At 39.4% G+C, this 27,201-nt stretch overlaps 1 protein-coding gene across 1 annotated transcript in view; it reads right to left on the bottom strand.

The window, feature by feature from the left end:
* The window catches only part of LOC140724598 (uncharacterized), a 234,717-nt gene that overhangs the window by 114,691 nt on the left and 92,825 nt on the right, over positions 1-27,201 (bottom strand). Inside the window, exons 35-44 of the mRNA XM_073039023.1 lie at positions 26,978-27,075; positions 22,873-23,091; positions 19,263-19,493; positions 13,833-13,952; positions 11,757-11,968; positions 10,659-10,728; positions 6,675-6,842; positions 4,902-5,018; positions 4,512-4,775; positions 1,768-1,914 (exon numbers count right to left, since the gene is read on the bottom strand). Of these exons, the coding sequence (XP_072895124.1) occupies positions 1,768-1,914; positions 4,512-4,775; positions 4,902-5,018; positions 6,675-6,842; positions 10,659-10,728; positions 11,757-11,968; positions 13,833-13,952; positions 19,263-19,493; positions 22,873-23,091; positions 26,978-27,075 (1,646 nt within the window). The remainder of the gene's footprint in view (positions 1-1,767; positions 1,915-4,511; positions 4,776-4,901; positions 5,019-6,674; positions 6,843-10,658; positions 10,729-11,756; positions 11,969-13,832; positions 13,953-19,262; positions 19,494-22,872; positions 23,092-26,977; positions 27,076-27,201) is intronic.

The raw sequence follows: 27,201 nt of genomic DNA, 5'->3' as shown, positions 1-27,201 counted from the left end.
AATCACAGCTTGTTATTCTTAATCCTTCTGAACAATGTATCTGCTCTCACGGCAACTTCAAGGATCTCTGACTTTGCACAAAATCACCCTGCTCTCCATTATTCTCTAGGACCTGTCAATGCATGATGCGTCATAGACTCATTAATGCTTCCAAAATGCATCACCTTACATTTATCAGGATTAGGCTCCATCTGCCATTTTTCAGCCTAGTTCACCACCACATCAATATCACCCTACAGCCTAATGCTGTCCCCCTCCACACTCTCAACTCCAACGAAATATATATTACAAACAGCAAATATCCCAGCAGTGATCCTAACGAAACACAGACATCCAATCACAGACACAGTCCTCTACTATTGCTCTCTGTCTCCTTCTGCAATGCTAATTTTGAATCCAATTTTGCCAACTCACACAGGATCCGATAGATCCAAACTTTTTATAGCATTCTCTCATGAGGGACATTGTCAAAGGTAGTTACAGCAATCTTCGTAAATCACACTACTTCATTGCCCTTGTCAGTAAACTTGGTTACCTTTTTAAAAAATATATTCATTTTGCTCAAAAAGACTGCTTCCATGCTGCCTACACATGATTAGTTCTTGCCTATGTAAGTTATTCTGTTTGTCAGAAAATCTTTCCAGCAAATGCTTTATGATGATGTTTGGCTATAATGGAAGGTTTTCCCTGTTTCTTGGACCATATTTGCTGTCCTCCAGTCCTCTTTAACCACATCCATGGCCAGGAAAGATACAACAATATTATCAGGAGCTCCACCAGTCTCTCTCCATCTCTCCTATTGCAATCTCTGATAAATCTCATCCTGTCCTGAGAACTTATCTAACTTGACGCTTGTTGAGATATTGAGTGGTTCCACTTTATTTATGAAGATTTGCAGCAGAATTTCATCTTCCCATTTGTAATTATTTCCAAATGCAGAATCTCTTTCCTTTATGAATACAGATGCAAAGTATTCACTTGGAACCTCAACTATATTTCTGGTAGCATACACAGTTTGCCCCTGTTATCCCCAATGGACTTTTCTCTTCCTCTGGTTACTCCATCCTAAGATTTTTTTAAATTGGCATGATTAAATTAAACATGTCTGCCAGTGATATTTTGTGACCTGCCCTTGCCCTCTTAATTTCCTTTTCGAATGCCTCCCTGCAGTTTTTATTCTCTTTATGGGCATTCCCCATCTTTACTTTCACGATTCATGTTTTATGCTTCCTTTTTCCTCTGTATCAGTCATCATCAAGTCTAAATCCTGGAACTCCTTATTCCAGAGCACTATGAAGATATCTTCACCAGAAAGATGACAACGATTGAAAAATGTAGCTTTATGGATAATTACTGGTCTTGCCATTGAGACATGATCCCAAACTTAACTAAAGAAAGGCAGTTAATCAAACAAATCAGATTCAAATTAGAAACAAATTAGATTCAAATCAGAAGGAGGAATCTGTATTCTGGGGAGAATATACTCATGGGAAAATGCTGAGAATTCCATCAGGAAAAATTTCATAATTTCATCAAAATTTCATCACTTTGATGAGGTTTTGAAAATTTAATTTGAATTAATTTCTGTAATAATATGTAAATATGATCAAATTTGTCCCCTTCCATCAGGCACAAATCTTTCTCAAGTATCTCCTTTGCTGCTAACTGTGGATGTTCAGAAACCTATCATCAAAATATCATATCTCAATCTAATAAGAGACTGGAGCTGTAAACACATGGTAGGAACCAAGAGCAGCCGAACGTTACCTGTCATCGTGATATCTGATGAATTAGTCAACACCGAAAAGGTCACAGGGTCATCATTGGCATCAACAGCGGTGTAAAGAACAAATACAGGTTCACCAAGCCGAGTTTGAATAGATGAATCTCCAGTGATGTTTGGTGGGAAATTATCTGTCAAAATGAAATCCGCCTTATATTACCTTCAATGTGCAAACAACTTTACACAAAAATTATTATGTATTTTGTTTCAGTCACAAGAAATTCAAGCACATTAAGAGATGGGGAACTAGGAATACTTCCTTGTTTTAAACCCACAATAGTCAGGTGACACGTAAAGGATTCAGAGCGGATTCATAGGCAGCTGTGAGCGAGCAATTCTCTAACACACAATATGCAAGAGCCATAAGTATTGCAAGCCTCAGACCTCAGGATGACACAGAGAAAGAGTTTGTTGTTTTAACCACCATGGCACTGTGTTTTGCCTCAAATTAGCATTCACATAGCACAGGATTTGTGCATCTCCTGTGACTGAAGTCACATTGTGAAGTTGACGGTAGTCATCCATCGTCACTCCTCAAAAATAAGCAACATGTACAGTAATATAGAAGATAGTGGGGGCATTCATGCCAGGCTTGCCTGGTCATAGGACAATACAGCATGGATACAGGCCCTTTGGCCCAATAAATCCAGCCAACTACTATGCCCCAAGCTTGTCCCAATTTCTTGCATTGGGCTCATATCCCAACAATCCTCTTTTCTCCACGTACCTATCCAAGTGCTTCCTAAATGACACTATTGTACCTGCCTCAACCACTTTCTCTGGTCACTTATTCTATATATTCACCACCCTCTGCATGATAAAGTTTTCCTTCTGGTCTCTTGTAAATCTCTTCATTCCCAACCAGAACTATGGCTTCTAGTTTTAAACTCTTGTAACCCTGGGGAAAAGACTTTTACCAACCACCTTATCCATGTCTCTCACAATTTAAACATATATGTTCACCCTTCATTCTCTTACATTCCATAAAAACCTAGCCTGGCTAACTTCCTTTAACTCAGGCCTTCTAGTCCTGCAACATCATTGTAAATCTTCTCTGTCCTCATTCTAGTTTAACCACAACTTTTCTATAATGGAACAATAAAAACTGTACATAGTACTTCACATATAGCCCTACCAATGATGTACACAACTGTAACATAATATCACAACTGCTATAGTCAGTGCCTTATATTTCTTGACCACTTCCCGATGCTCCCTGCTGTCTAGGATAACCTTCCTCACTATAATAACGATCCATTTTGAGTCATCCACAGATCTACTGTCCTGGCCTTGTGCATTCACAACCAAATCATTTATAAAAGTAACAAATAACAAGGGTTCCAACACTGACCCCTGCAGCATATCATTAGTCACTGGCCTCCATACTGAGAAACAACCTTCAATTACCTCCCTCGGCTCTCTACCTTAAAGCTGATTTTGAATTCACCTAATTAGTTCTGCTGGATTCCATGGGGCCTGCCCTTCCAGACCAGCCTACCATTTGGGACTTTATCAAAATCCTTACTAATGCTCAGATTGGCAATATCCACTGGCTTACTCTCATCTACCTTTTTGATTACCTCTTCAAAAGGTCTCTCAAAAATTTGTCAAATATGACTTTCCATGCACAGAGCCAAGTTGAACTCTTCCCAATCATATATTGTCTATCCAAATACCGGTAGATCCTGTCCCTCAAGATCCATTCTAGTAATTTTCCCACCACTGACATCAGTTATCTGGTTCTTTGGCATTTCCTTGCTATCCTTCTTAAACAACAGAACAATTTTAGTCACCATCCAGTGTTCTAGAAATACACCAGTGGCTAACAATGAAGCAAATATCTCCACATAGGCCTCCATAGTTTCTTCCCTAGCCTCGCACAAAGTCTTAGGCCCTGGGGATTAATCCACCTCATGCATTACAGGCAAATTTCCCAAAAGCTGGTGAGGAAGAGACAGGAAAAGCACTTTAATTTAGATTGGAGAAACCATGAGCCCACAGCAAACACATTCTCTCACATTCTAAGCACTTGAATGGCTTTATGTGCAAATGTAGGCTTCAGTATCAAACCAGTGATGTCGATTGCATACTACTGCATTCCATGGCTTCTCAATCTAAAGCAGGTTTTCTGCTTGCAGGACTGCTACACAATTTCACTATTCAGGGAGCTGTCAAACATTTTAAGTGAGCTCATCGTAATAAAATTAATTCTACTATAATTAATAGAATTTTCAGTCCTAGAACATTTAAAGTGTTTTTAAAGTTCAGAATAACATCAGCAAAATTAAATTACAATATCATATTCTACTGAATAGTTCATATCCTATTCTGTTGCTTCCTATCACATAAATTAATTGGATTAAAAGATGCTGTCATAATAACAGGTTGATAACATTTTTCATTATTTATGAATCAAAATGCAATATCTATGTGCAAGGGGCTGAAAGAGTAGCTAAAATAAACATCTGGACATTGTAGTATCGATGTGTCACACAGATTTTATCCCTGCAAAAGCAGAGCTAATGAAAATATGGTTTCTGTGTTTGTAACGTGGATACAAAATAATCTCACCACAATCAGCTAAATTTTGAAATTAACGATAGGTTACCCACACTCCGATCTGATCTCAACAGAAAACTCTTGGCTAAAATCCATCCCCAGTAATAACTTTGTGAATAACCCGTGCCAGTGATAATGATAGCATTGCAAACATGCGAGTAATACATACTCATTGTACTGTTCTGTGCTGCAAATGATGTCACACTTTGTAATGTTGAGGCTCCAAAGGCAAAATCATCGGTACTCAAGACATCAAAAATGCAGTCATCATTCCCTTTACAAGTTTCATTAGCTTTGTCAATTTTCTCTTTGTCTATGGTTTGCAAAAGCTCATCATAAAACTTAGGTACAAAACTGTTGTTGTTGTAAGTATACCAACTCTCTCCTTCAGTTGTGTTGTACGTAAATACACTGTTATTCTCTGTTATTTTCCCTGGAAAACACATACACAAATAGATGTAATCAGAATTATGTTATAATTACCATATGATTAAATAATAGGCAAATAACTTAATTAACTACCAGCAATATATCAAAATACATGAAAACTATGGCTTACACGTGAGGCCAAAGTCAAAGAAAATCTGACTGTCATTGGGCAAATTAGTTCCATCAAACTCAAGATACTGTCCATCAGCAGCTTTGAAGTCATCAGTCTTATCATCATTCCAGACTCCTAGATGCAAAAATGGGAAAGGATGTTACTGCAGGTTTTGTTCAGATTTAAATTTCTCATTTTGTTATTCCACATCACCATGCACATTAAGAAGATATAAACATGCAGGAAAAGTAAAATTACACGAAAAGATCCTTGAGATTTATTTTTCATGTACATTTATAACAATGCATCTCAGCAAAAAATCATCCAAGCTCAGAGACAAAATGTACTTACGTAGCATATTTTATGAACTAATTCCAAAGGATTTTATAACCAGTTAATTATTTACCAGTAATTACTTTTCTAATGCAAGAAGTATGCCAGTTTTCACACACAGAGTCAGATCATTCTATTTTGTGATATTCACTGAGGGATAAATATTGGAGATGAGATCAGCAGAACCTCTCCTTCACTTGATTTCTTCCTTTAAGATACTTCATAAAACATGCAAACAAAATTTGAACTGACAGCAATTTGGTCAACATGATAATTTGGTGCAGAACTGTTGTTTGTGCCTTCAACACTTCTGGTGCTTCATGTCAGCTTCAGATTGGACATATTTACATTTAATGCAAATTTTACTTATATCATACAGCAGACTAAAAATAACTTACATTTAGATACTAACTTATAAGAAAGCAGTTAATTTAAAAGCAAGGTAGATATAAAGTAAGTGAAATCTTGGCTCATTAAAATGTAAAACAAATTTGAATAGGCATGCACTAAGCCAATATGAGAATTGGTGCAAGGCAGAGATTCCCAGCAATTAATCCTGCATTAAGCATCTGTATATTATGAAACAAGGTTACGGAGCTGGAGAATAGATATTGCGGTGCATTAGATAAGGGTAGAGCTTCCTGGACAGTACAATTATCTAACAGACTAATATTTGATAGTAGACTGGATTTGGGCATTGGCCACGGACAGAAGGATCTGCAAAGGACAGGTCAGTGATGATGCACAATCCTCAGAAGGAGGATATTGTTGTCTGCAGGGAATTCAGGAGGGTGGACAACCCAATGCAGTTCATATGAAGATGCAGGAAGGGGAAAGAAAAGGAAGGATGCCATAGTAGGTATAACACTGTCTGGGACATAGATACTCGCAGCCACAAGCAAAGTGATGGAATTCTGACTGAAAACTAAAAGGAGAGAAATACTCAGCAGTATAGCCAGCATCTGTGGTGAGAAATATTGAGGTAGATGTTCAGACCAATTAACTTTCATTACTGGGTAAAGTTAGAAATGAAACAAGTTTAAAATTACATAGATAATAAATGAGGAGCAAGGAGAACACAAGAGCTTATCTATGATGAGGTGATGGCAAGCAGAATGATACGATTGGTGAAGAATCCGAGTGAGCCAGGATAACCTGGTCTTATCGATTTACGTGCATGTGTCATAATAACAACCATGAAGGTAAACAGTTTTTGCACAGTTTCTTTCTGTGCATTTTTATTAAGAATAATGTTTATTTTTGAAACCAAAAAAAGCAGACTGTAAAACAATGTTAGCTTTAGAGGCTGTAAAGAGGTCATTGCTCTTCTATTATTGGCAGACAAGGAAATTGCCCTATAACAAGCTGAGAAATGATTGTGAGGTGAATTAAAACAATTTTGTGACTCCACAGCCGTTGTACAATAGGTATATTCCTGAAGATGGTGGTATCACTCACCCAAGAGCCCTTCTGTTTTGTTTTTAAAAGAATTATCTAAGGCAGTAGTGAAGGACAAAGCTCCCCTTTTTCCTGAAACTGTAATCGATGTTCCACCCTCAAAACTGGCCTGTGTCTCATTGTTGTCTGTGATCTGTACAGTCACTTGATTTATGTAGCTGGAATTATCTGTGAAAAAAATACAGATATTTTACCTTAAGCTATATTGACCTACTCAAGAGAAGAAATATTAATTGAATTCATATGACAAAAGGGCTTCTTCAGAAAAATATGTTTGTGTCAAATCCCACTTAAAATTAAAACATGTAAAAGAGTATTAATAAATAATTTAAAAACTATGTACAATACATTAAGATTAAACTCAGCGTAGGTCTTCAGCATCCACACAGATTTCAACCCCACCATAGCACAGTTGCTGGAGACCAGATAAGTCAGTCAGGCAAGGACATTTCTAGTTTGTGTGTCAACCAACATGCACGGTCAGATCCTCTGACATGAATGTCTCTGACTACTGTCTCCTGCTGACTGATTATCACCTATAGCAAGACCAGAAGCTGGCAAGGATAAATAGACAGGGAACTTAAGACCAGAAAGTGGCATGGAATTTAAAAAGAATCAGAATCATATTTAATATCACTGGAATATATCATGAAATTTGTTGACTTTTGGTAGCAGCATAATACAATACAAATGAGAAAGAAAAAAGTGTTCATGGGTTAAATGTCCATTCTGAGATTGGATGGTAGAGGGGAAGAAGCCATTGCTGAATCATTGAGTGTGTGCTTTTACACTTTTGAACCTCCCTCCTGATGAAGGCAAAGAGTGGTTGTAGATGGGTCATATTCTGCATGGAGGCTGGTGACCAGTGGTGTGCCTCAGGGATTTGTTCTGGGACCCCTACTCTTTGTGATTTTTATAAATGACTTGGATGAGGAAGTGAAGGGATGGGTTAGTAAATTTGCTGATGACACAAAGGTTGCGGGTGTTGTGGATAGTGTGAAGGGCTGTCAGAGGTTATAGTGGGACATTGATAGGATGCAAAACTGGGCTGAGAAGTGGCAGATGGAGTTCTACCCAGATAAGTGAGAGGTGGTTCATTTTGGTATGTCAAATATGATGGCAGAATATGGTACTAATGGTAAGAATCTTAGCAGTGTAGAGGATCAGAGGGATCTTGGGGTCCGAGTCCATAGGACAATCAAAGCTGCTATGCAGGTTGACTCTGTGGTTAAGAAGGCACATGGTGCATTGGCCTTCATCAATCGTGGGATTGAGTTTAAGAGCCGAGAGGTAATGTTGTAGCTATATAGGACCCTGGTCAGACCCCACTTGGAGTAAGTACTGTGCTCAATTCTGGTCGCCTCACTACAGAAAGCACGTGGAAACCATAGAAAGGGTGCAGAGGAGATTTACAAGGATGTTGCCTGGATTGGGGATCATGCCTTATGAGAATAGGTTGAGTGAACTCGGCCTTTTCTCCTTGGAGTGACAGAGGATGAGACGTGACCTGATAGAGGTGTGCAAGATAACGAGAGACATTGATCATGTGGATAGTCAGAGGCTTTTTCCCAGGGCTGAAATGGCCAGCAGAAGAGGGCATAGTTTTAAGGTGCTTGGAAGGTGGTACAGAGGAGATGTTAGGGGTAAGTTTTTTATGCAGAGAGTGGTGAGTGCGTGGAATGGGCTGCCGGCGGTGGTGCTGGAGGCGGAAACGATAGGGTCTTTTAAGAGACTCCAGGATGGATACATGGAGCTTAGAAAAATAGAGAGCTATGGGTAAGCCTAGGTAGTTCTAAGGTAAGGACATGTTCGGCACAGCTTTGTGGGCTAAAGGGCCTGTATTGTGCTGTAGGTTTTCTATATTTCTATGTTTCTAGAACAAGGCACAACTTGGGTGATGGGGGTCCCTAATATGGACACCTCCTTTGAGGTACCACTCCTTGAAGATGTCCTGGATACAACAAAGGCTAGTGTTCATGATGGAAATGACTAAGTTTACTTTGATCCTGTGCACTAACCCCTCTCTCCCCCATACAGGATGGTGATGCCAGTTAGAATGCTCTCCAAGCTACATCTGCAGAAACTTTCGAGTGTCTTTTAGGTGACTCCTGGATAGGTACATGGAGCTTAGAAAAATAGAAGGCTATGGGTAACCCTAGGTAATTTCTAAAGTAAGTACATGTTTGGCACAGCATTGTGGGCCGAAGGGCCCATATTGTGCTTTAGGTTTTCTATGTTTCTATGTTTTTGGAGACATACCGAATCTTCTGAAACTTCTAATGAAATACAGCTGCTGTCATGCCTTCTTTGTAGCTGTATCAATATGTTGGGTCCAGGTTAGATCCACAGAGATATTGACACCCAGGAACTTGAAATTGTTCACTCTATCCACTTCTGATCCCTCTATGAGGACTGGTGTTTGTTCCCTCATCTTACCCTTTCCTAAGTCCACAATAAGGTCTCTGGTCTTGCTGATATTGAGTGCAAGGTTGGTGTTACGGCACCACACAAATAACTGCTATATCCCACTCCTGACTGCCTTCTCATCATCATCTTAAATTCTGCCAATGATGGTTGTATCGTCAGCAAGTTTATAGATGGCATTTGAGCTGTGTCTAGCCACACCATCATGGATGTAGAGAGAGTAGAGCACTGGGCTAAGCACATGTCCCTGAGGTGCACTGGTGTTGACTGCCAGCGAGGTGGAGATGCTGTTTCTGATCCGCAGATTGTGGTCTTCCGGTTAGGAAGCTGAGGATCCAGTATTCGAGGGAGGTACAGAAGGCTAGGTTCTGGAGCTTTTTGATCAGAACTGTAGGAATAATCATGTTAAACGCTGAGCTATAGCCAGTAAACAGCATCCTGACATAGGTATTTACATTGTTTAGGTGATCTAGGGCCATGTGAAGAGCCAGTGAGATCGCGTCAATTGTGTGATAGGCAGATTGCAGTGGGTCCAGGTCCTTGCAGAGACAGGAGTTAATTCTAGTCATAACGAATGTCTTAAAGCACTTCTTCACTGTAGATGTAAGTGCTACTGGATGGAAGTAATTAAAACGACTCCCCTTGCTCTTCTTGTGTACTGTTATAATTGTTGCCTCTTTGAAGATGGTGGGAACTTCGACTGTAGCAGTGAGAGATTGAAAATGTCTTTATAAGCCCCTGCCAGTTGTTTGGCAGAGGTTTTCTGAGCCCTTGCAGATACTCCATCAGGGCCTGTTGCCTTGCTACGGTTCATTTTTTTGAAAAACAGCTTGATGGCAACCTCTGAGGTAGAGGTCACAGGGTCACCAGGCGCTGCAGGAATTCACAGAGGTGCAGTTTTATTCTCCCTTTCAAAGTGAGCATAAAAGGCATTGAGCTCATCTAGGAGTGAAGCATCATGGTGTTGGGTTTCCCTTTGTAGGAAGTGATTCTGATAAAATGTGTGACAGAGGAGTAGAGGTCCTCAGGACAATGTTACAGCCATGCACTCTGATCTACTGTTAGTCTACTGATTGGTGAACATCTGATGGAAACAGTTTAAGTCTGCCTCAAGCATCAGGGTTAATTGCGTGAGAGGTAGGGTCAGCGTATATGGTAAAGGATAGGGATATATCTTTGTCACCTTCTGTGTAAGATCTGATAACCTGAAGGCATCAACTTCCAAGAAGCAGGGGTTGGCACGTAGAACTGTGTGGATGAAACAGTAACTGGGGATATGGTAACAGCATTTCTCTCAATTAAAAGAATGAACCTGTATTTGGTATCATTTATTTGGTACTAGAAGATCACTAAAACTTTAAATGAGGTCCAAACATGAAAGGTTTGGCCAAGATCTTTCCAAGCTGCTGCTTAGACTGGCTGCATATCTAGTGCCAAACTAGATCTCTACCATATATGTTCTGCTTGGTATTGTTTCACACTTTTCATCTCATCACAACAACTTACATTGACTTTATCATATAATAGGAATTAATGAAGGCAAATATTATTCACTCTAACCTGTAACATCTATAATATTTCCATCAACCCGAAGAATTATTTCATCGTCATTAATAAGATTCCACTGAACCTGTAAAAAGAGAACAATTTCACTGCCTCTATTTAAACCAAGGACAGGTTCAAAATATTTGCAAATACAATTGTGTTCAGTCTATTAATTCCTTTAAAAAATCTGCTATTTAAGACTCCTTTCTGTTATAGTTGCTGGGCTTTAAAGAAATATAGAAAAAAAGTACTTCCTCTACTGCAGTTGACACATGTCCACTGAACTGCAATAAGCCTGAATAACCTGTTAAAAGTCTGATGTATTTCAATGTTTTGGTATTTTCCTATATAACAAGCAAGTTGGAGACAGTAGAAAGTCACTTAAGCATTGCACCACATTCACTGTTCAACAGCATAATGTCAAATATTTTACAGAGTTTAGGGATCACTATTATTTTTAAAAATAGAATATATTGAAGACACTATGGTGAGATAAAAATTATCTACTGAACACTCTGAGCAGATCAGGTAGCAACTGTGGAGGAAGAAAATCCAATTAATGTACAATGGTTTCAATGACTTTTTCCAGGTTAAAAATTTCAACTGTATTTGAAATGAAGAATAAAATTCTAAATTAGTAAATACAGATAATAAAACATTTATTTACTGGATCTTTTATTTACTGATGTCATCTCAAGCACTTCACAAAAATTATTATTTTTGGAAATATAATCACTCATGCATCCAAAACTAGCAATAGGATTTTTCATTGTAATTTCCCACAAACAGCAACTAAATAAATGATCAATTAAGCTGCCTTTAGTGCTGTTAGTTGACACAGTACCACATGAATTTCTCAGGATATCTTTAATCACTTGAACGGCAGTTATCTAAGTTTAATGTGTCAGATAATGCCTGTCTAACCTAACAGTATTATTCCACAATTGCACTTCTAGGTGTTAGTCCAGATTAGGAGTTGAAATCCTGGACTGGGGCTTTAACGTATGATCTTCCACCTATTGAAGAATGAGTGGGTGTAGCATTTAAAGAGATCAGACACTTCATCAATAAAATGAAAATGAATGTGAATCCCTTATAACTAATATGGATTACCTTTGTTCCATTGGGTCCTTCTGCTGCCAATGCTATGAAGTTTGTTGCATCTGATGTTCTGTTTTCTCCAGCTCTGATGGTTCGACCCTGTAATCTGAATACAACCGTATCATTTTCATCTCTCACATTTAGTAAGGTGAACTCGCCCAGACCATTAAATGTGTATTTTACTCCATCCAGGGACACCACGTGAGGATCTCCAAAAAAGAAACCTGGTAGATTTAAACAAAACAAGTATTTTTAACTAAGAAGGAAGCCACTTGAGGAAGTGCAGCTCTTCCTGTTGGATTGGAATGGCAGTGGTAAACAACTGAATTGGAAGGAGTCTTATCTTTTGCTCATTTCACACTGATTTTATTCATGTTGGCTTTGGAGATCCATGCCTGCAGCACTCAGTCAAGGGCAAGTAACTTGAACTAAAATATAATAGATTGACTTTGATCAACTTTGAGCAGGTTTTCAAAGTCACTTAATTCCATCTTACTTCGGGTTTACGTGGACAAAACAGCACAGTTTTATCCTACGATCTCTGATTTTTTAAAAAACACATTTTTACTACACTGATCTTTATTTATGTAAGTTAAAAATTTGTATTTAAGTATACTCTATCATTGAAGAAAGTGAAGTTGAGAATTTTGATAACCATGTCATAGGATGTAATTATCAACACCCTGAAGTAGATAATTGGAAAATAAAGATGACCTTCTACATCAGTATACATGGTTGTTTAACTCACAATGATATCTCTCGGCCATCCAGAATCTATGTGGATATTTTTCTTTTTTATTCAGTAGGGGCAGGGAGGCAGGTTACCGGTTACATTAATGTGCCAGTTGCATGAGCATTGCTCAAAAAAAGTACTGTACATCACACACTATATTTCTGGAATAAATCTTTAAATAAATTGCTGAATGTGTGTGTTGCTGAAATATGACATCTCCTTACCCTTTTAAGGAATGTGAACAATTCACACTGCAATTCTATACTTTAAAGCTAAACATTATTAATGTAAAGTACCACAGAAATAAATCAAATGAATGGTAGTATTTGCCATCATGTGAAGTACCAAAACATCAAAGAGGATGTTGCTGCTAATCAATTTACAATTGCACTGCCCTTATATATAAATGTAAAAAAACTAAAAATGTCTGTTCACACACATTTTTCTGAAATAAAGCTCACTGTTTGAGTAATATCCAGAATCTGCATAGGCTTTTAGCCTGGATTTGGCTAACGCTTAAAATTAAATCATAATTCTCATTGTCAAAGGGACAGTGGAATTTATTCACTATGTTCTGGATATTCATCAGTTCTCCAGAACTCTACTGACTCAAAGTCAATGGCTGAGAAAATTTAGACTTACTAGAAATTTTTTAACAGTTGCATGAGAATCTTGGATGCATAGATATCAGAAAAACAAGATTTTATAGTGATAGCCAGGATCAGAATTCGCTTAAAGGCGTTGTGACATGCAAGTGTGTATCTTTATTTGAAATCATATTAGACTTGTGCTGCCCCTATGAAATTAATTTTGAGGGAAAATGAATGATCAAGGTAAGCCACTGATAGTCTGCAGATCAATTTATGCTGAGACTCCACTACTTACTGGTTCAGAGAGCCAATTTTTTCTTTCTTAGAAGCAGGGCCTAGGTCACAGATCCAATATCATGTCAACCTTGGCATTAATTCCAAAATTCCCATTGATTTTAATAGTGAATCAATGTTTGAAGGTTTGGAATGAAAGAGTGAGTCAGTTTTACTCATTTAATGATTATCTCTCTGTTTATATGTCTTAATTAACTTAATTATTTTAAATGAAATGAAATCATTGAATTTTTAAAATCAGTACACTGTCCATGGCCTTGTCAACTCTGAATCTCAGGATGCAGTGAGCCAGCATAGTGAACTCTCTACATCAAGTGTAGGGATGACAGACCTGGTCCCGTGTGCTCAGTTTTCTTGTGGCAGTAAGTTGTTAAACTACTTTTAACAAAGTTGGCAAAATCAGTAAGATGAAAAAACGGCTTGCTACCTTTTATCAAAAGTAAATGGTACACTTTATATGAAATACATTACCTATCCTTGGGGGAATGTATCCAAAGCAATAATCTAGTGGTCTCCTCGAACGGTAAAGCCAACAGAAATAATAATCGCCAGAGTCTCTGCAGCAGTCGTTGTATGGATCAACTTCATTCTCTGAATAATTTGACGGTGAAAAATTATTAGTGATTAAAAGTGATCATATGAAAACATGCTCTGCACTGCTTGGAGCAATGCTGGCGAAATACATTTCCTACTTTAGTAAATATTATTAAAACAAATGACTTATTCAAAGGAATGGAATACTAAAGAACAGTTCTAGTTATCTGTACATAACTGGAACAGCTCCTTGCTCTCAAAAATGATTTATCCATGACATTAGCAAGGCTACATTTGGAAAATTATGTTCAGTTTTGGTTACCCTTCTACAAAAAAGATGCACTCAGCTGGAAAGTGTGCAAGGAAATTTGAGAGGATGTTATTGGGTCTAGAGGGACAAAGTTATGGAAAGAATGAGTAGATGGGACTTTTTCATTGGAGTGGCCTTATTGAGGTGTACAGAATCGTGACAGGTGTAGGTAGGGTCAATGCACACAGTCTTTATCCCACAATTGGGGAATCAAGAACTTGAGGGGAGAAATTTAAAATGAATCTGAGGAAAAGATCTTTCACCTAGTACATGGTGACTATATGGAATGAGCCAACAGTGGAAGTGGTTGAGGCAAGCACATTAACAATATTTAAATGGCACTTAGATAAGTAAATGGATAGGAAGGTTTAGACGGATATTGACCAAATGTGGGAAACTTGGTCAGTATAGACTAGTTTGGCCAAAGGAAATGTTTCTGTGCTGTATGACAATTTGACTGAAACTGTGACCGAATTTTATAGTGGGATATTCAGCATCTAGTTAAGCAATTCCTTGGAATATTATTGTACCAGAAGTCTTGGTAGATATTGGCACTAATGACATAGGTAGACAAGGTGAGGAGGTCCTGAAGAGAGATTTTAGGGAACTAGGTAGAAAGCTTAGAAACAGGAGTTCCAGGGTAGTAATCTCTGGATTGCTTCCTGTGCCACGTATCAGTGAGGATGATTTGGCAGGTGACTTTATGGCTGAGGAACTGATGCAGGGGCAGGGGTTCAGATTTATGGATCATTGGGATCTCTTTAGGGGAAAATACGACCTGTAACAAAAGGATGGGTTACTCCTGAGCCCAAGGGGATCCAATATCTCTCTGGGCAGATTGGCTTGAGTTGTTCAGGTGGGTTTAAACTAATTTGGTAGGAGAATGGGAACTGGAATGATAGTGCTGAAGATGAGGTAATTGGTTTACAAACAGAGGCAAGGTGTAATGAGATTTCTAGCAAGGAGAGACTGATGATAGGGCAGAATTGCAGTCAACAGGATGAGCTGCAATGTAAAAGGTGGACAAAATCGAGAAAAGTGAATAAAGGACTGAAGGTGTTATATTTGAATGTCGTGCAGCATACCGAATAAGGTCGACGAGCTTGTAGCACAGATATAGATTGGCAAGTATGATGTAGACATTACTGATTTATGGCTAGAAGAAGATTATAGCTTGGAGCTTAATGTTTAAGGATATACATTGTATTGAAAGGATAGGCAGCAAGGCGGAGGGGGTGCTGTGGCTCCACTGGTGAAAAATGAAATTAAATCATTAGAAAGAGCTCACATAGGGTAGGAATGTGTTGAATCATTGTGGATAGATCTAAGGAACTGAAAGGGTAGAAAGACACTAACAGGAGTTATATACACACCCCCAAAAAGCAGTACGGACATGATATACAAGTTACAATGTGAGATAAAAATGCATGCCAAAGGGAAATGTTATAATAGTCACATGGGATTCGTTTCATGGGTAGATTGGGAAAATTGGATTGGTGCAGGATTACAAGCAGCTCGTGGTTGAGCCCACAAGGGGATCAACTATTCTGGATTGGGTGTTGTGCAATGAATCGGAAATGATTAGAGAGCTTAAGGTAAAAGAGTCCTTGGGGCAAGTGATCATAATATGATTGAATTCAACCTGATATTTGATAAGAAGAAGCTAAAGTCAGGTGTATCAATATTACAGTGGAGTAAGGGGAATTAGAAACATGAGAGATGTGTTGGCTAGAATTGATTGGAAAAGAACAGTGGCAGGGATGATGGCAGTGCAGCAATGGCTAGAATATCTGGAAGCAATTCAGGATGCACAGGATATATACATCCCAAAGAAGAAGAAGTATTGTAAAGGAAAGATGACACAACCATGGCTAGCAAGGGAAGTCAAAGCCAACATAAAATCCAAAGAGAGGGTGTATAATAGAGCAAATATTAGTGGGAAGTTAGTGGATTGGGAAGCTTTTCAAAGTACCAATGTAAGACAACTAAAAAGAAAAGTCCTTAAACAGATAAAGATGCAAGAGGATATTAAAGAGGATACTAAAAGTTTCTTCATATATAGAAAATGTCAAAGAGAGGTGAGAGTGATATCAGACTGCTGGAAAGTGATGCTGGAATGGTAGTAATGGGGAACAACAAAACAGCGGATGAACTGAATAAATATTTTGCATCAGTTTTCACTGTTGAATACACTAGCAGTATGGTGGAAGTTCCAGGTTTCAGGGATCATGAAGTGTGCGATGTTACCATAACTAGAGAGAAGTTTTTTAGGAAATGGAAAAGTCTGAAAGTAGATAAGTCACCTGGAACAGATGGTGTACACCACAGGGTTCAGAAAGAAGTGGTTGAAGAGATTGCATAGGCATTAGTTACGATCTTTCAAGAAACATTAGATTCTGAATGGTTCCAGAAGACTGACAAATTGCAAATGCCAGTCCATGCTTCAAGAAGGGAGACAGGAAGAAGAAAGAAGACTAACTAAGCCTATTAGTCTGACCTCAGTGGTTGGGAAAATGTTGGAGTCGATTGTTAAGGATGCTGTTTCGGGGTACTTGCCGGCACATAGTAAAGTAGGCTGTAGTCAGCATGATTTCTTCAAGGGAAAAATCTTGCCTGAAAAATATGTTGGAAATCTTTGAAGAAATAACCAGCAGGATAGACAAAGGAGAATCAGTTGATGTGTGTACTTGGATTTTCAGAAGGCCTTTGACAAGGTGCTACACATGAAGCTGCTTAACAAGCCACAAGCCAATGGTATTACAGGAAAGATTCTAGCATGGATAAAACAGTGGCTGATTGGCAGAAGGCAAAGAGTGGGAATAAAGAGAGTTTTTTCTGTTTGGTTGCCAGTTTCTAGTGGTGTTCCACAGGGGTCTGTATTGAGACCAATACTTTATACATTATATATCAATGATTTTGATGATGGAATTGATGGCTTTGTTGCAAATTTTGCAGATGATATGAAGATAGGTGGAGGGGCAGGTAGTTTTGTAGAAAATTGACTGTTATTCAATTTTGCAAAACAATAAAACATGAAACTTCCAAGGAGGGGTAAACACTTTTTGTAATTTCTGTATAAAATTATGATCACTATTCCCAAAATACTCCCCCATCAAAATCAAAATTGATCACCTGGCCAGGCTCCTTTCTCAATGCAAGGTCTTATGATCTCTTACCTAATTGGACTATCAGCATATTATTTCAAGAAATCCTCCTGGATTCACTTAACAAATTCTGCCCATCTAAGGTGCTTGTGCTAAGAGAGAACGACTGCATCTTTCCATAATCTGCTTGCATATGCATTTTACTAGATACCGCTGGCCATTGAGAATCCAATAGCATGATCCCATTGTTTTGATCTCACTTTTCCTCTTCCTGTGTTTTGACCATATGGCCTCACCAGATGAGCCTGTCACGATGACTTTCTCAGGTCTAGTTGCTGATCTCCGTGCTCAGTAATGCAACTACCACACTTCTTTAACATCCCTCCCTAACACAATCTAAAACTTCTAAATCTGGGAAAGTTACACTGACAGACCTGCTTCTCTCAACCAAATTTCTGCAAAGCATAATTTCATGCACCACTTCAGGCTCTAAGCTCATCAACCTCACCCTATATTCTTCTTGCATTAAAAATAAATACTCCTCAGACCTTCAATCCCACATGTTCATTAATCTATCCTCGCCTGCGCTTTCTTTTAGACGTACTTGAGCCAACAACGACCTTCTTCTCAATTCTGCACCTGCTCTCATTCCCACCCTTCTACCACAATAGTTTAAAACTGCCCAAGTGTCACTAGCAACCTCCCTGCAAGGATAAGTGAAATCAATATGATGGCAAGGATATTAGATGTAGAGTAACTCGCCCTTCTTGTACATGTCCTATCTTCCCAGAAAGTGAACCCAAAAGATCCAGGTATCTTAAGTTCTTCCTCCTGCACCATTTCTTTAGCCATGCAATCAACTGCATTATCTACAATCTGACTGACTAAGGACTTTCTGTTGAGTCTAGACAGCTTCTCTCCAAGTTCAATTCAGACTTCTTCCCCGTTTCAACAAATGTTCAGTGAAGACTGGTGACAAGGGACTATATCAGCTTAGAGCACATGACTTTATAAGGAATAAACCAGACACAGAAGCCCCAATCACTCATCTTGGATATAATTCTTATGTATTATACACGTGGGTGCTTGGCTTATATAGAAACAACAGATGAAACCAGAGTGACATGCATCCAGATCAGAGATGCAGTAATTTCATGGGAACTGAAGTGAAGATCAATTAAGGCTTAAAGGCTCTATAAAATTGCAGGGAAGTAAAAGCATTAGCTGCATATGCTACTTTATTACAGAGTATAACATTTCTTGTATAAATGCATATTGCACGATTTCTGTAATTTCATGTGACAACCCATGTTACTATTTGAAGTATTTTACCTTATATTAGCAGAAGAGTTGTCTAATTTCAATAAACTTTGAAAATAAATTCTAAGTTGTCTATGCTGTCTACTCAGACAGGTTCCAAACAGATGAGGGAGTATATTGGGGAGTATACTACAACTTTTATTAATTAAAAAAAAAATCACTTCCAGAGTACTCCTGAAATTGGCACCTGAGTTTTGTGTGCTGCTCCAGCTGGATCAGCAGTGCTAGAGTCAGAACTAATTCCGGTAGCTTTAAATATTTTCCTACATTTTTTCAGATCTGAGACTTCCCTTCTTGAAAATACATGGCTATGTGAATATGGAACAAGTTTAAAATGCATCTTCATCACAATCATATTAATTACTGTTTAAGTACTTAAATAGTGTAAAATGGTAGAATAAAATTATATGTGCAGAACTTGATATAGATTTATCATTTATTTTAACATTATAAACATAATTAATTTTTATTTATTCAAAGTTAAACGATTAAAGAATTGTATTTTAAGCAAAAGTTTGATTCATAATATAATTACTAAGGAAATAATTGCCAGTTATTATTAGCTGATGTGCTTCCTTGATCTTTTTAATAATATTTAAAAATATTATTTAAGTAACTTCTATTTATTCTTACCACTATAGGTTCTTTGCTCTCTTGGTAAATAAACATTGTAATAATAATTTATTTGCCAAAGATAGTAATAGTATCCCCTCCAGATCCAAGCCCAAAAGTTGAAGCCAGTCCAAGGTGCTGGAAGAAATCGTTCTTTTTCACCATAGATCAGACCACCCGTAAATGAATAATAGCATCTCACTCCTGAGCCCAGCCAGTTAGGGAATCGGCTTTGGAAAGTCCAAAATCTATCTGAAAAAGAAATTATTTTTCCACATTTAATTTGCTTAACCTGTTCACTTGTCTTGCATTACAACCTACATTAATTCACCACTAAAATAACTCCAAGTAACTGGCTCTCATTTTAGATTGTTCAAGTCATCCTTACATTGCTTACAATAAATGATGTTCTTTAAAAGAGCAAACACGAGGAAATTTGCAGATGCTGGAAATTCAAACAACACACACAAAATGCTGGTGGAACACAGCAGGCCAGGCAGCATCTATAAGGAGAAGCACTGTCGACGTTTCGGGCCGAGACCCTTCGTCAGGACTGACTGAAGAGAGAGCTACTAAGAGATTTGAAAGTTGTGGGGGGAGGGGGAAATGCGAAATGATAGAAGACCAGAGGGGGTGGGATAAAGCTAAGAGCTGGAAAGGTGATTGGCGAAAGTGATACAAAGCTGGAGAACGGAAAGGATCATGGGATGGGAGGCCTTGGGAGAAAGAAAGGTGGGGGGAGCACCAGAGGGAGATGGAGAACAGGCAGAGTGATGGGTAGAGAGAGAGAAAAAAACAAACAACTAAATATGTCAAGGATGGGGTAAGAAGGGGAGGAGGGGCATTAACAGAATTTAGAGAAGTCAATGTTCATGCCATCAGGTTGGAGGCTACACAGACAGGATATAAGGTGTTGTTCCTCCAACCTGAGTGTGGATTCATCTTGATAGTAGAGGAGGCCATGGATAGACATATCAGAATGGGAATGGGACATGGAATTAAAATGTGTGGCCACTGGGAGATCTTGCTTTCTCTGGTGGACCGAGCATAGGTGTTCAGCGAAACGGTCTCCCAGTCTGTGCCGGGTCTCACCAATATATAAAAGGCCGCACCAGGAGCACCGGACACAGTATACCACACCAGCCAACTCACAGGTGAAGTGTCACCTCACCTGGAAGGACTGTCTGGGGCCCTGGATGGTGGTAAGGGAGGAAGTGTAAGGGCAGGTGTAGCACTTGTTCCGCTTACAAAGATAACTGCCAGGAGGGAGATCGGTGGGAAGGGATGCGGGGGACGAGTGGACAAGGGAGTCGCGTAGGGAGCGATCCCTGTGGAAAGCAGAAAGGGTGGGGAGGGAAAGATGTGCTTGGTAGTGGGATCCTGTTGGAGGTGGCCGAAATTACGGAGAATTATACGTTGGACCTGGAGGCTAGTGTAGTGGTAGGTGAGGAGAAGCGGAACCCTATCCTGAGTGGGGTGGCGGGCGGATGGGGTGAGGGCAGACATGCAGGAAATGGGAGAGATGCATTTGAGAGCAGAGTTGATGGTGGAAAAAGGGAAGCCCCTTTGTTTAAAAAAGGAAGACATCTCCTTCGTCCTGGAATGAAAAGCCTCATCCTGAGAGCAGATGCAGCAGAGACAGAGGAATTGTAAGAAGGGGATAGCATTTTTGCAAGAGACAGGGTGGGAAGAGAAATTGTCCAGGTAGCTGTGAGAGTCGGTAGGCTTATAGTAGATATCAGTAGATAAGCCGTCTCCAGAGATGGAGACAGAAATATCAAGAAAGGGGAGGAAGGTGTTGGAAATGGACCAGGTAAATTTGAGGGCAGGGTGAAAGTTGGAGGCAAAGTTAATGAAGTCAACGAGCTCAGCATGCGTGTTCCATCAAAGTTTCTTGTCAAAATTTTCATCATTTTATTAATTCCATGAGTTCAAGACACGGACTTATATATCAAATCCAAATTGACCCTGACCTGATTGGTTTGCTAGTGTTTTTCAGAAGTATTTTTAAAGGTCGATCTCATTGTTGAAGATTTTAGGCCAGATGGGATAAAGGCTTTAACAAATCAGTCATTTCATTATCATTATTACTGATTTAAGCTGCTGCTATGCGATTCTGATATACGTCCACGTCTTTCAAGATATCCCCATTAACCATAGGTATATCCTTAGATGGTGTTCGTTGTAAACACAAATTTCACTGTATGTTTCAGCAGAGATGTGATATATAAATTAATTTGCAACTGAATCAATAGTCTTTATGGATTTCTTGATTACAATCCTACATTTCCACATCATATACTCCACAATGATCTGTTGGATCATTGGTCCCTTTGGGTAATTTCACCATAGTTGACAGAACCTTCGATTGCCTATCACCAGACAAGGATCCTGTCTGCACCCTTCCATATCACAATTTTCACTCTTATGAAAACGCTTAAAACTTCTTTCAACCAACTTTTGAAACTTTACCCAATACCTCTACTTAACTGTTTCTTTGCATTTTATATTACCATGAGAGTTTTTTTAAAAGAAATGATTGCTATAAATTCCTAGAAACAGCAATGAAGAATCCTTCTAGATCTGTGTGTGGTGGTATTCCTGAGTCTCTACCTGAGACATGCACAGTTTCCAGGGACAGAGATGGTAGACCTTCATTTCTGCCCTAAACAGCCGTGGCATAATGGGCTGTAATTTCAACCACTAATTCCATAAAAATAAGTGAATGAGAGTAGAGATGTAATTTTTCTTTCTTTAATTAGATTGGGTCATTAGCTTCTGCTGGGATTACTTGTAATTGAAACAAAATCAGATTGCATATCTGGGAATGTGTAATGCTAATCGACATGCAGTTAAAAGCTGTTTTTCATTTTAAATCCCTCAAATACATCCTTTCCATTATACTTCTTACAACAGAGAAGGTTAAAGAGGTCTCTGATCAGAGGACGCAGACTTAGAGTAAATAGCAAAAGACAAAGTAGTGGCATGCAGGAGAAGAATTTTGAATATGTGACTTAAAAGTGGTGGAGATGGACTCAAACCTAACTTTAGAAAGATAACTGGATAAATATTTGAAGAGGGACAATGTGCACAGGTGTGGAAGAGTAGTGTAGAGGAGCGTATTTGACGGATAGCCCTTGCTTTGTTTGTTCTTTGCAAAGACAAACAACACAGGTAAAAACACTAGAACTATTTTATTTACCGACTTACAGCAACGTCTTTAGCTCCAGCTCCAGCATCTGTGACGAGCTCACCTGCATCATTCCCAGTTCTGGGTAAACCACCCGCATTGCCCACTGGGAAATTATATTGTTCTGCATCTGCTGTGTTTGTGTTGGCCTGACGTCTATTTAATCCTAGTCATACTAGTTTTTGAACAGTTGTACAGCAATATAAATGCTTAGGCTTAAAGCTGTAACTTGAATGCATGGGGAAAATTGTGTTTCCACTCAAGGTTCTGAGCCTGAAGGCACAAATGATACATTAGAATAAATATTGAAACATCTGGAAGCAGCACAGGCTATACGCATTACATGTGCAATAAACACCAATTCTGCATGTTTCCTTCTATTCAGAATTTCTTGCATTATTTTTGATCACATGAACACAAAATAAGGAAATTAATCATTACCTTGAGTTTCTTTAACTTCAAATCCATAAGACTTTATGTTTCGTCCCCATGTAAAGGAATTATCAAACAAAGCCTGCCAAAATGAACAGGGGCAAGGCGAAGTGTAGAAGCTCCAATATGGGAAAGGTTCACTTAAGTACCAATCGACACATTTTTGTCTTGGGTTTCTTGTATTTATGTCATTTTTTTCCAAACGGTAAGCCCACTGTCCATTTTTACCTATGAAGAGGAAGATTGCACAGATTAAAAGAGCAAAACTATTCAAAATTAAATTATAGCCATATAACAGCAGAGTAGAAGTTGTCCTTGAAACTAAGAGTGCAAACATGAGGAAATCTGCAGATACTGGAGATTCAAGCAACACACACAAAATGCTGGTGGAATGCAGCAGGCCAGGCAGCATCTATAGGGAGAAGTACAATTGATGTTTCAGGCCGAGACCCTTCATCAGGACTGAAACTAAGAGGATGTGTTTTCATGATTTTGTATTTTCTGCCCAATGGGAGAGAGTAAAAGAGAACATTTTTGGAGTGAGTACCTTCCACTAAAACTGACTTGGGCCATTTTTGACTTTTCTTTCCCTTTCAAGATTGCTTTGTTTCCATCTCAGGCGATAAACTATTGATTGACAAATACTATCAATCTACTAACTCCAAAAGCTTCACCAATTAGGGAGAGGGAGAGGGATACAGCACAAGCAGCTGACTGCAGAGTTGCCTGGTTACTATGGTGGAGAGAGGTGGAGTTATTTGATGGACAATGAATGTTATGGCAAAGAGTGATTGGCAAAGAGAGAAAAAAAGGGGAAGGTAAAATAAATAAATCAGGGATGTGGTAAGAAGGGGAGGAGGGGCATTAACGGAAGTTAGAGAAGTCAATGTTCATGCCATCAGATTGGAGGCTACACAGACAGGATATAAGGTGTTGTTCCTCCAACCTGAGTGTGGATTTATCTTGACAGTAGAGGAGGCCATGGATAGACATAACAGAATGGGAACGAGACGTGGAATTAAAATGTGTGGCCACTGGGAGATCCTGCTTTCTCTGGTGGACTGAGCGTAGGTGTTCAGCAAAATGGACTCCCAGTCTGTGTCGGGTCTCACCAATATATAAAAGGCCACACCGGGAGCACTGGACACAGTATACCACACCAGCCGACTCACAGGTGAAGTGTCGCCTCACCTGGAAGGACTGTCTGGGGCCCTGAATTGTGGTGAGGGAGGAAGTGTAAGGGCAGGTGTAGCACTTGTTCCGCTTACAAGGATAAGTGCCAGGAGGGAGATCGGAGGGAAGGGATGGGGGGGACAAGTGGACAAGGGAGTCGCGTAGGGAGCGATCCCTGCGGAAAGCAGAAAGGGGGGGAGAGGAAGATGTGCTTGGTTGTGGGATCCCGTTGGAGGTGGCTGCTTGGTAGTGGGACCCTTGCCTGGGTGGTAGTTCCCTTGAAGACAGTCCCTTTTGTGAAAAGTTACTGTTGGTGTTAATCCATATGTGGATTCTGTTTGAGTATCCTGTGGCCACCACTTTGAGATGTCCCGTAGCTGAATTCGGGTGTGGTACCACTTGTGTTGAAAGGCTATTCGTTGAAGATCACAGTTGGTGATATTTCGTGTGTGGAGTGGAACAACTTCAGAGATAAAAACTACTGCTGTTGTTATTTTGTATTGCTGTCGTGGAATCTGTGGAATATCGACGTAATTGCCTCCTCACAACATTCGCCTTTGGATTACAAATATCTCGCATTAATTAGCCTGTGAACTGAACTTTTCTCTTACACACCATTGTAAGACTGTATCACTTACCACCTGAGCTTGAATAAGTTTGGGAACTTTATTTTTTTTACACCTATATATGCATAACTCTTGATTTACCTGGTTTAAGTTACTATATGATGTAGTTACTAATCAAACAGCAAAACCAGACTCCAGGTGTGTTCTATTACTGCTGATACTTTTACAGTCTTGCGTGTACATAACACCTTCTATAAGCCCGTAAGACACAGGAGCAGAGTTAGGCCACTTGGCCTATTGAGACTGCTCCACCAGTCCATCTAGTCTGATTTATTATCCCTTTTTCCCATAGTCTTTGATGCCCTTAATAATCAAGAACCTATCAACCTCCACTTTAAATATACAAAATGACTTGGCTCTAAAGCTATCTGTGGCAATGAATTTCACAGATGCACCACCCTTTGGCAAAATAAATTCTTCCTCATCTCTGTTCTAAATAGATGTCCTTCTATTCTGAGGCTATTCCCTCTGGTCCTAGACTCTCCGTGTCTACTATATCTACAGTGGTTGAAACAGCTTTTTCTCATAATTCCTTCATATCTTGTACTCCTGCTCTCATCCCTTCTGGTACCCCTCCAAACAGAACAGTGATAGCAGTCTCCTGGTCCTCATCCTTCACTATAGTAGCCCGCACATCCAGCATATTACCCTTCATCCCTTCCACCAGCTGCAACAGGATCCATTTCTTCCCAACTCCACTCTTTTCTGCCTTGCTCTGTGACTCCCTAAACCGTTCACCCCCTACACACTCTCCCTGACCCTTTCCCTTGCAACTGTAATATGTTCAACACATATTCCTTGATATTTTCCCTCACCACTGTCTCCATGTTCATCCTCTCCACCTCTCCGATTCCACCTTCACTTGTTGTTTGTTCCCATCTATCACACATTGACCTCTGTCTCTTGACTTCACCCTTCCCTTCCCTACCTTGCTCCATCTGACCACAATCCTTCACCACTCCGCTGTCCATCTACCACCCACCAACCTCCATCTCCCTGTTCCACCCTTCCCTTCTCTACCTTGCTCAATCTGACCATCATTCTTCGCCATTCCACAGTCCATCTATCACCCATTACCTCACCACTCCCCTCCCCTCTATATGCTGGCTATCTTTCCTCTGCACTCTCAGTTCTGATGAAGGTTTGAGACCTGAATCTTTGATAATTCTTTTATACAGATGATGCTTTTAGCTAAAATTTTCCATCACCATTTTAAAGGTAATAGAATTATGGCTGTTCCCTAACTGCTCTCTCACTGACTTGCCAGCCTCATTTCCCAAGAGTTCACGTGCTGTTATCCTCTCTCTACCAGGGTCACCTACAGAATGCAGGACAGAACTGTCCTGGCACACTTAACAAATTCTGTCCCACTCCCTTAGCACTACAGCAGTCCCAGTCAATATTCATCATCATCATCATCATATGCCATGTTGAACAATGTGGGCTACAATGGTCTCTATGTATGGCCATGATTGTCCTTGGCAAATTTCTCTACAGAAGTGGTTTGCTATGAACTTTTTCTGGGCAGTGTCTTTACAAGACGGGTGACTGCAGCCATTATCACTACTCTTCTGAGATTGTCTGCCTGGCATCAGTGGTCGCATAACCAGGACTTGTGATATTCACCAGTTGCTCATACGACCTGCTCCCACAGCTTCATGTGACCCTGATCGGGGAGCTAAGCAGGTGCTACACCTTGCCCAAGGGAGACCTGCAGGCTAGCAAAGGGAAAGAGTGTCTTACGCCTGCTTTGGTAGCTACATATCTTCACCTCACCACTCAATAGTCAATATTAGGGTAGTTAAAATCAGCTTTTGTTACAGCCATATTATTGCTTAAGCTGTCTGTCATCTCTCGGCATATTCATATGTCTGGTCAAAAACATTTCTCTCATTTCTGAGGTGAAAAAGTTGCAATTTTCAAGCAAACTTGTAATTCACAAAGGCTAATGGCTATGAAATAATTAAGTGTGGGGAAGAATTTCAATGCTTTATCTGTTACAATGATACAAGAGTGTATCATTACTGAGTAACACTCTAATCATTGATTAGGGAGCAATAATACCGGTGTTCATCATAGATATAAGAGAAGAAACCCCAAAGTTGTATTGTTGAAAGAACAGATTCAGTTATGATCAAATTATCATTGCAAGCATTTGCTGCTAAAACAAATTGCTGAACATCATTTTATGAGCATATTTTACAAATCTATATGACATTATTCAAGAGAACAGCCTCTACGGATGACGGACCCTTTAAAAGAGTGATATATCCATGGGCCTAGTTGCATTTACTTTTACCATTAACATGTCTCACCTGTTTTTTGTCCAGGATATTTATCGGGACGGTAGATTTTTTCAGGTGGTACAAAAAATCTGGTCTGAGGATCATTAAAGGATGAGGATGTAGTTTCACTATAAATAGAAGCAATTGAAATAGAATCAATTTATAATACGGTGAACGTGAGCCAAGCAGAAAAGGTTTGACGAAAGCTCAATAGAATGAACATTCCAGATAAATGATTCATTATAGTAATGGGC

The sequence above is a fragment of the Hemitrygon akajei genome, chromosome 3, assembly GCF_048418815.1.
Source record: "Hemitrygon akajei chromosome 3, sHemAka1.3, whole genome shotgun sequence".
Taxonomy (NCBI): Eukaryota; Metazoa; Chordata; class Chondrichthyes; order Myliobatiformes; family Dasyatidae; genus Hemitrygon; species Hemitrygon akajei.
This window is presented reverse-complemented; position numbering and strand designations above follow the sequence as displayed.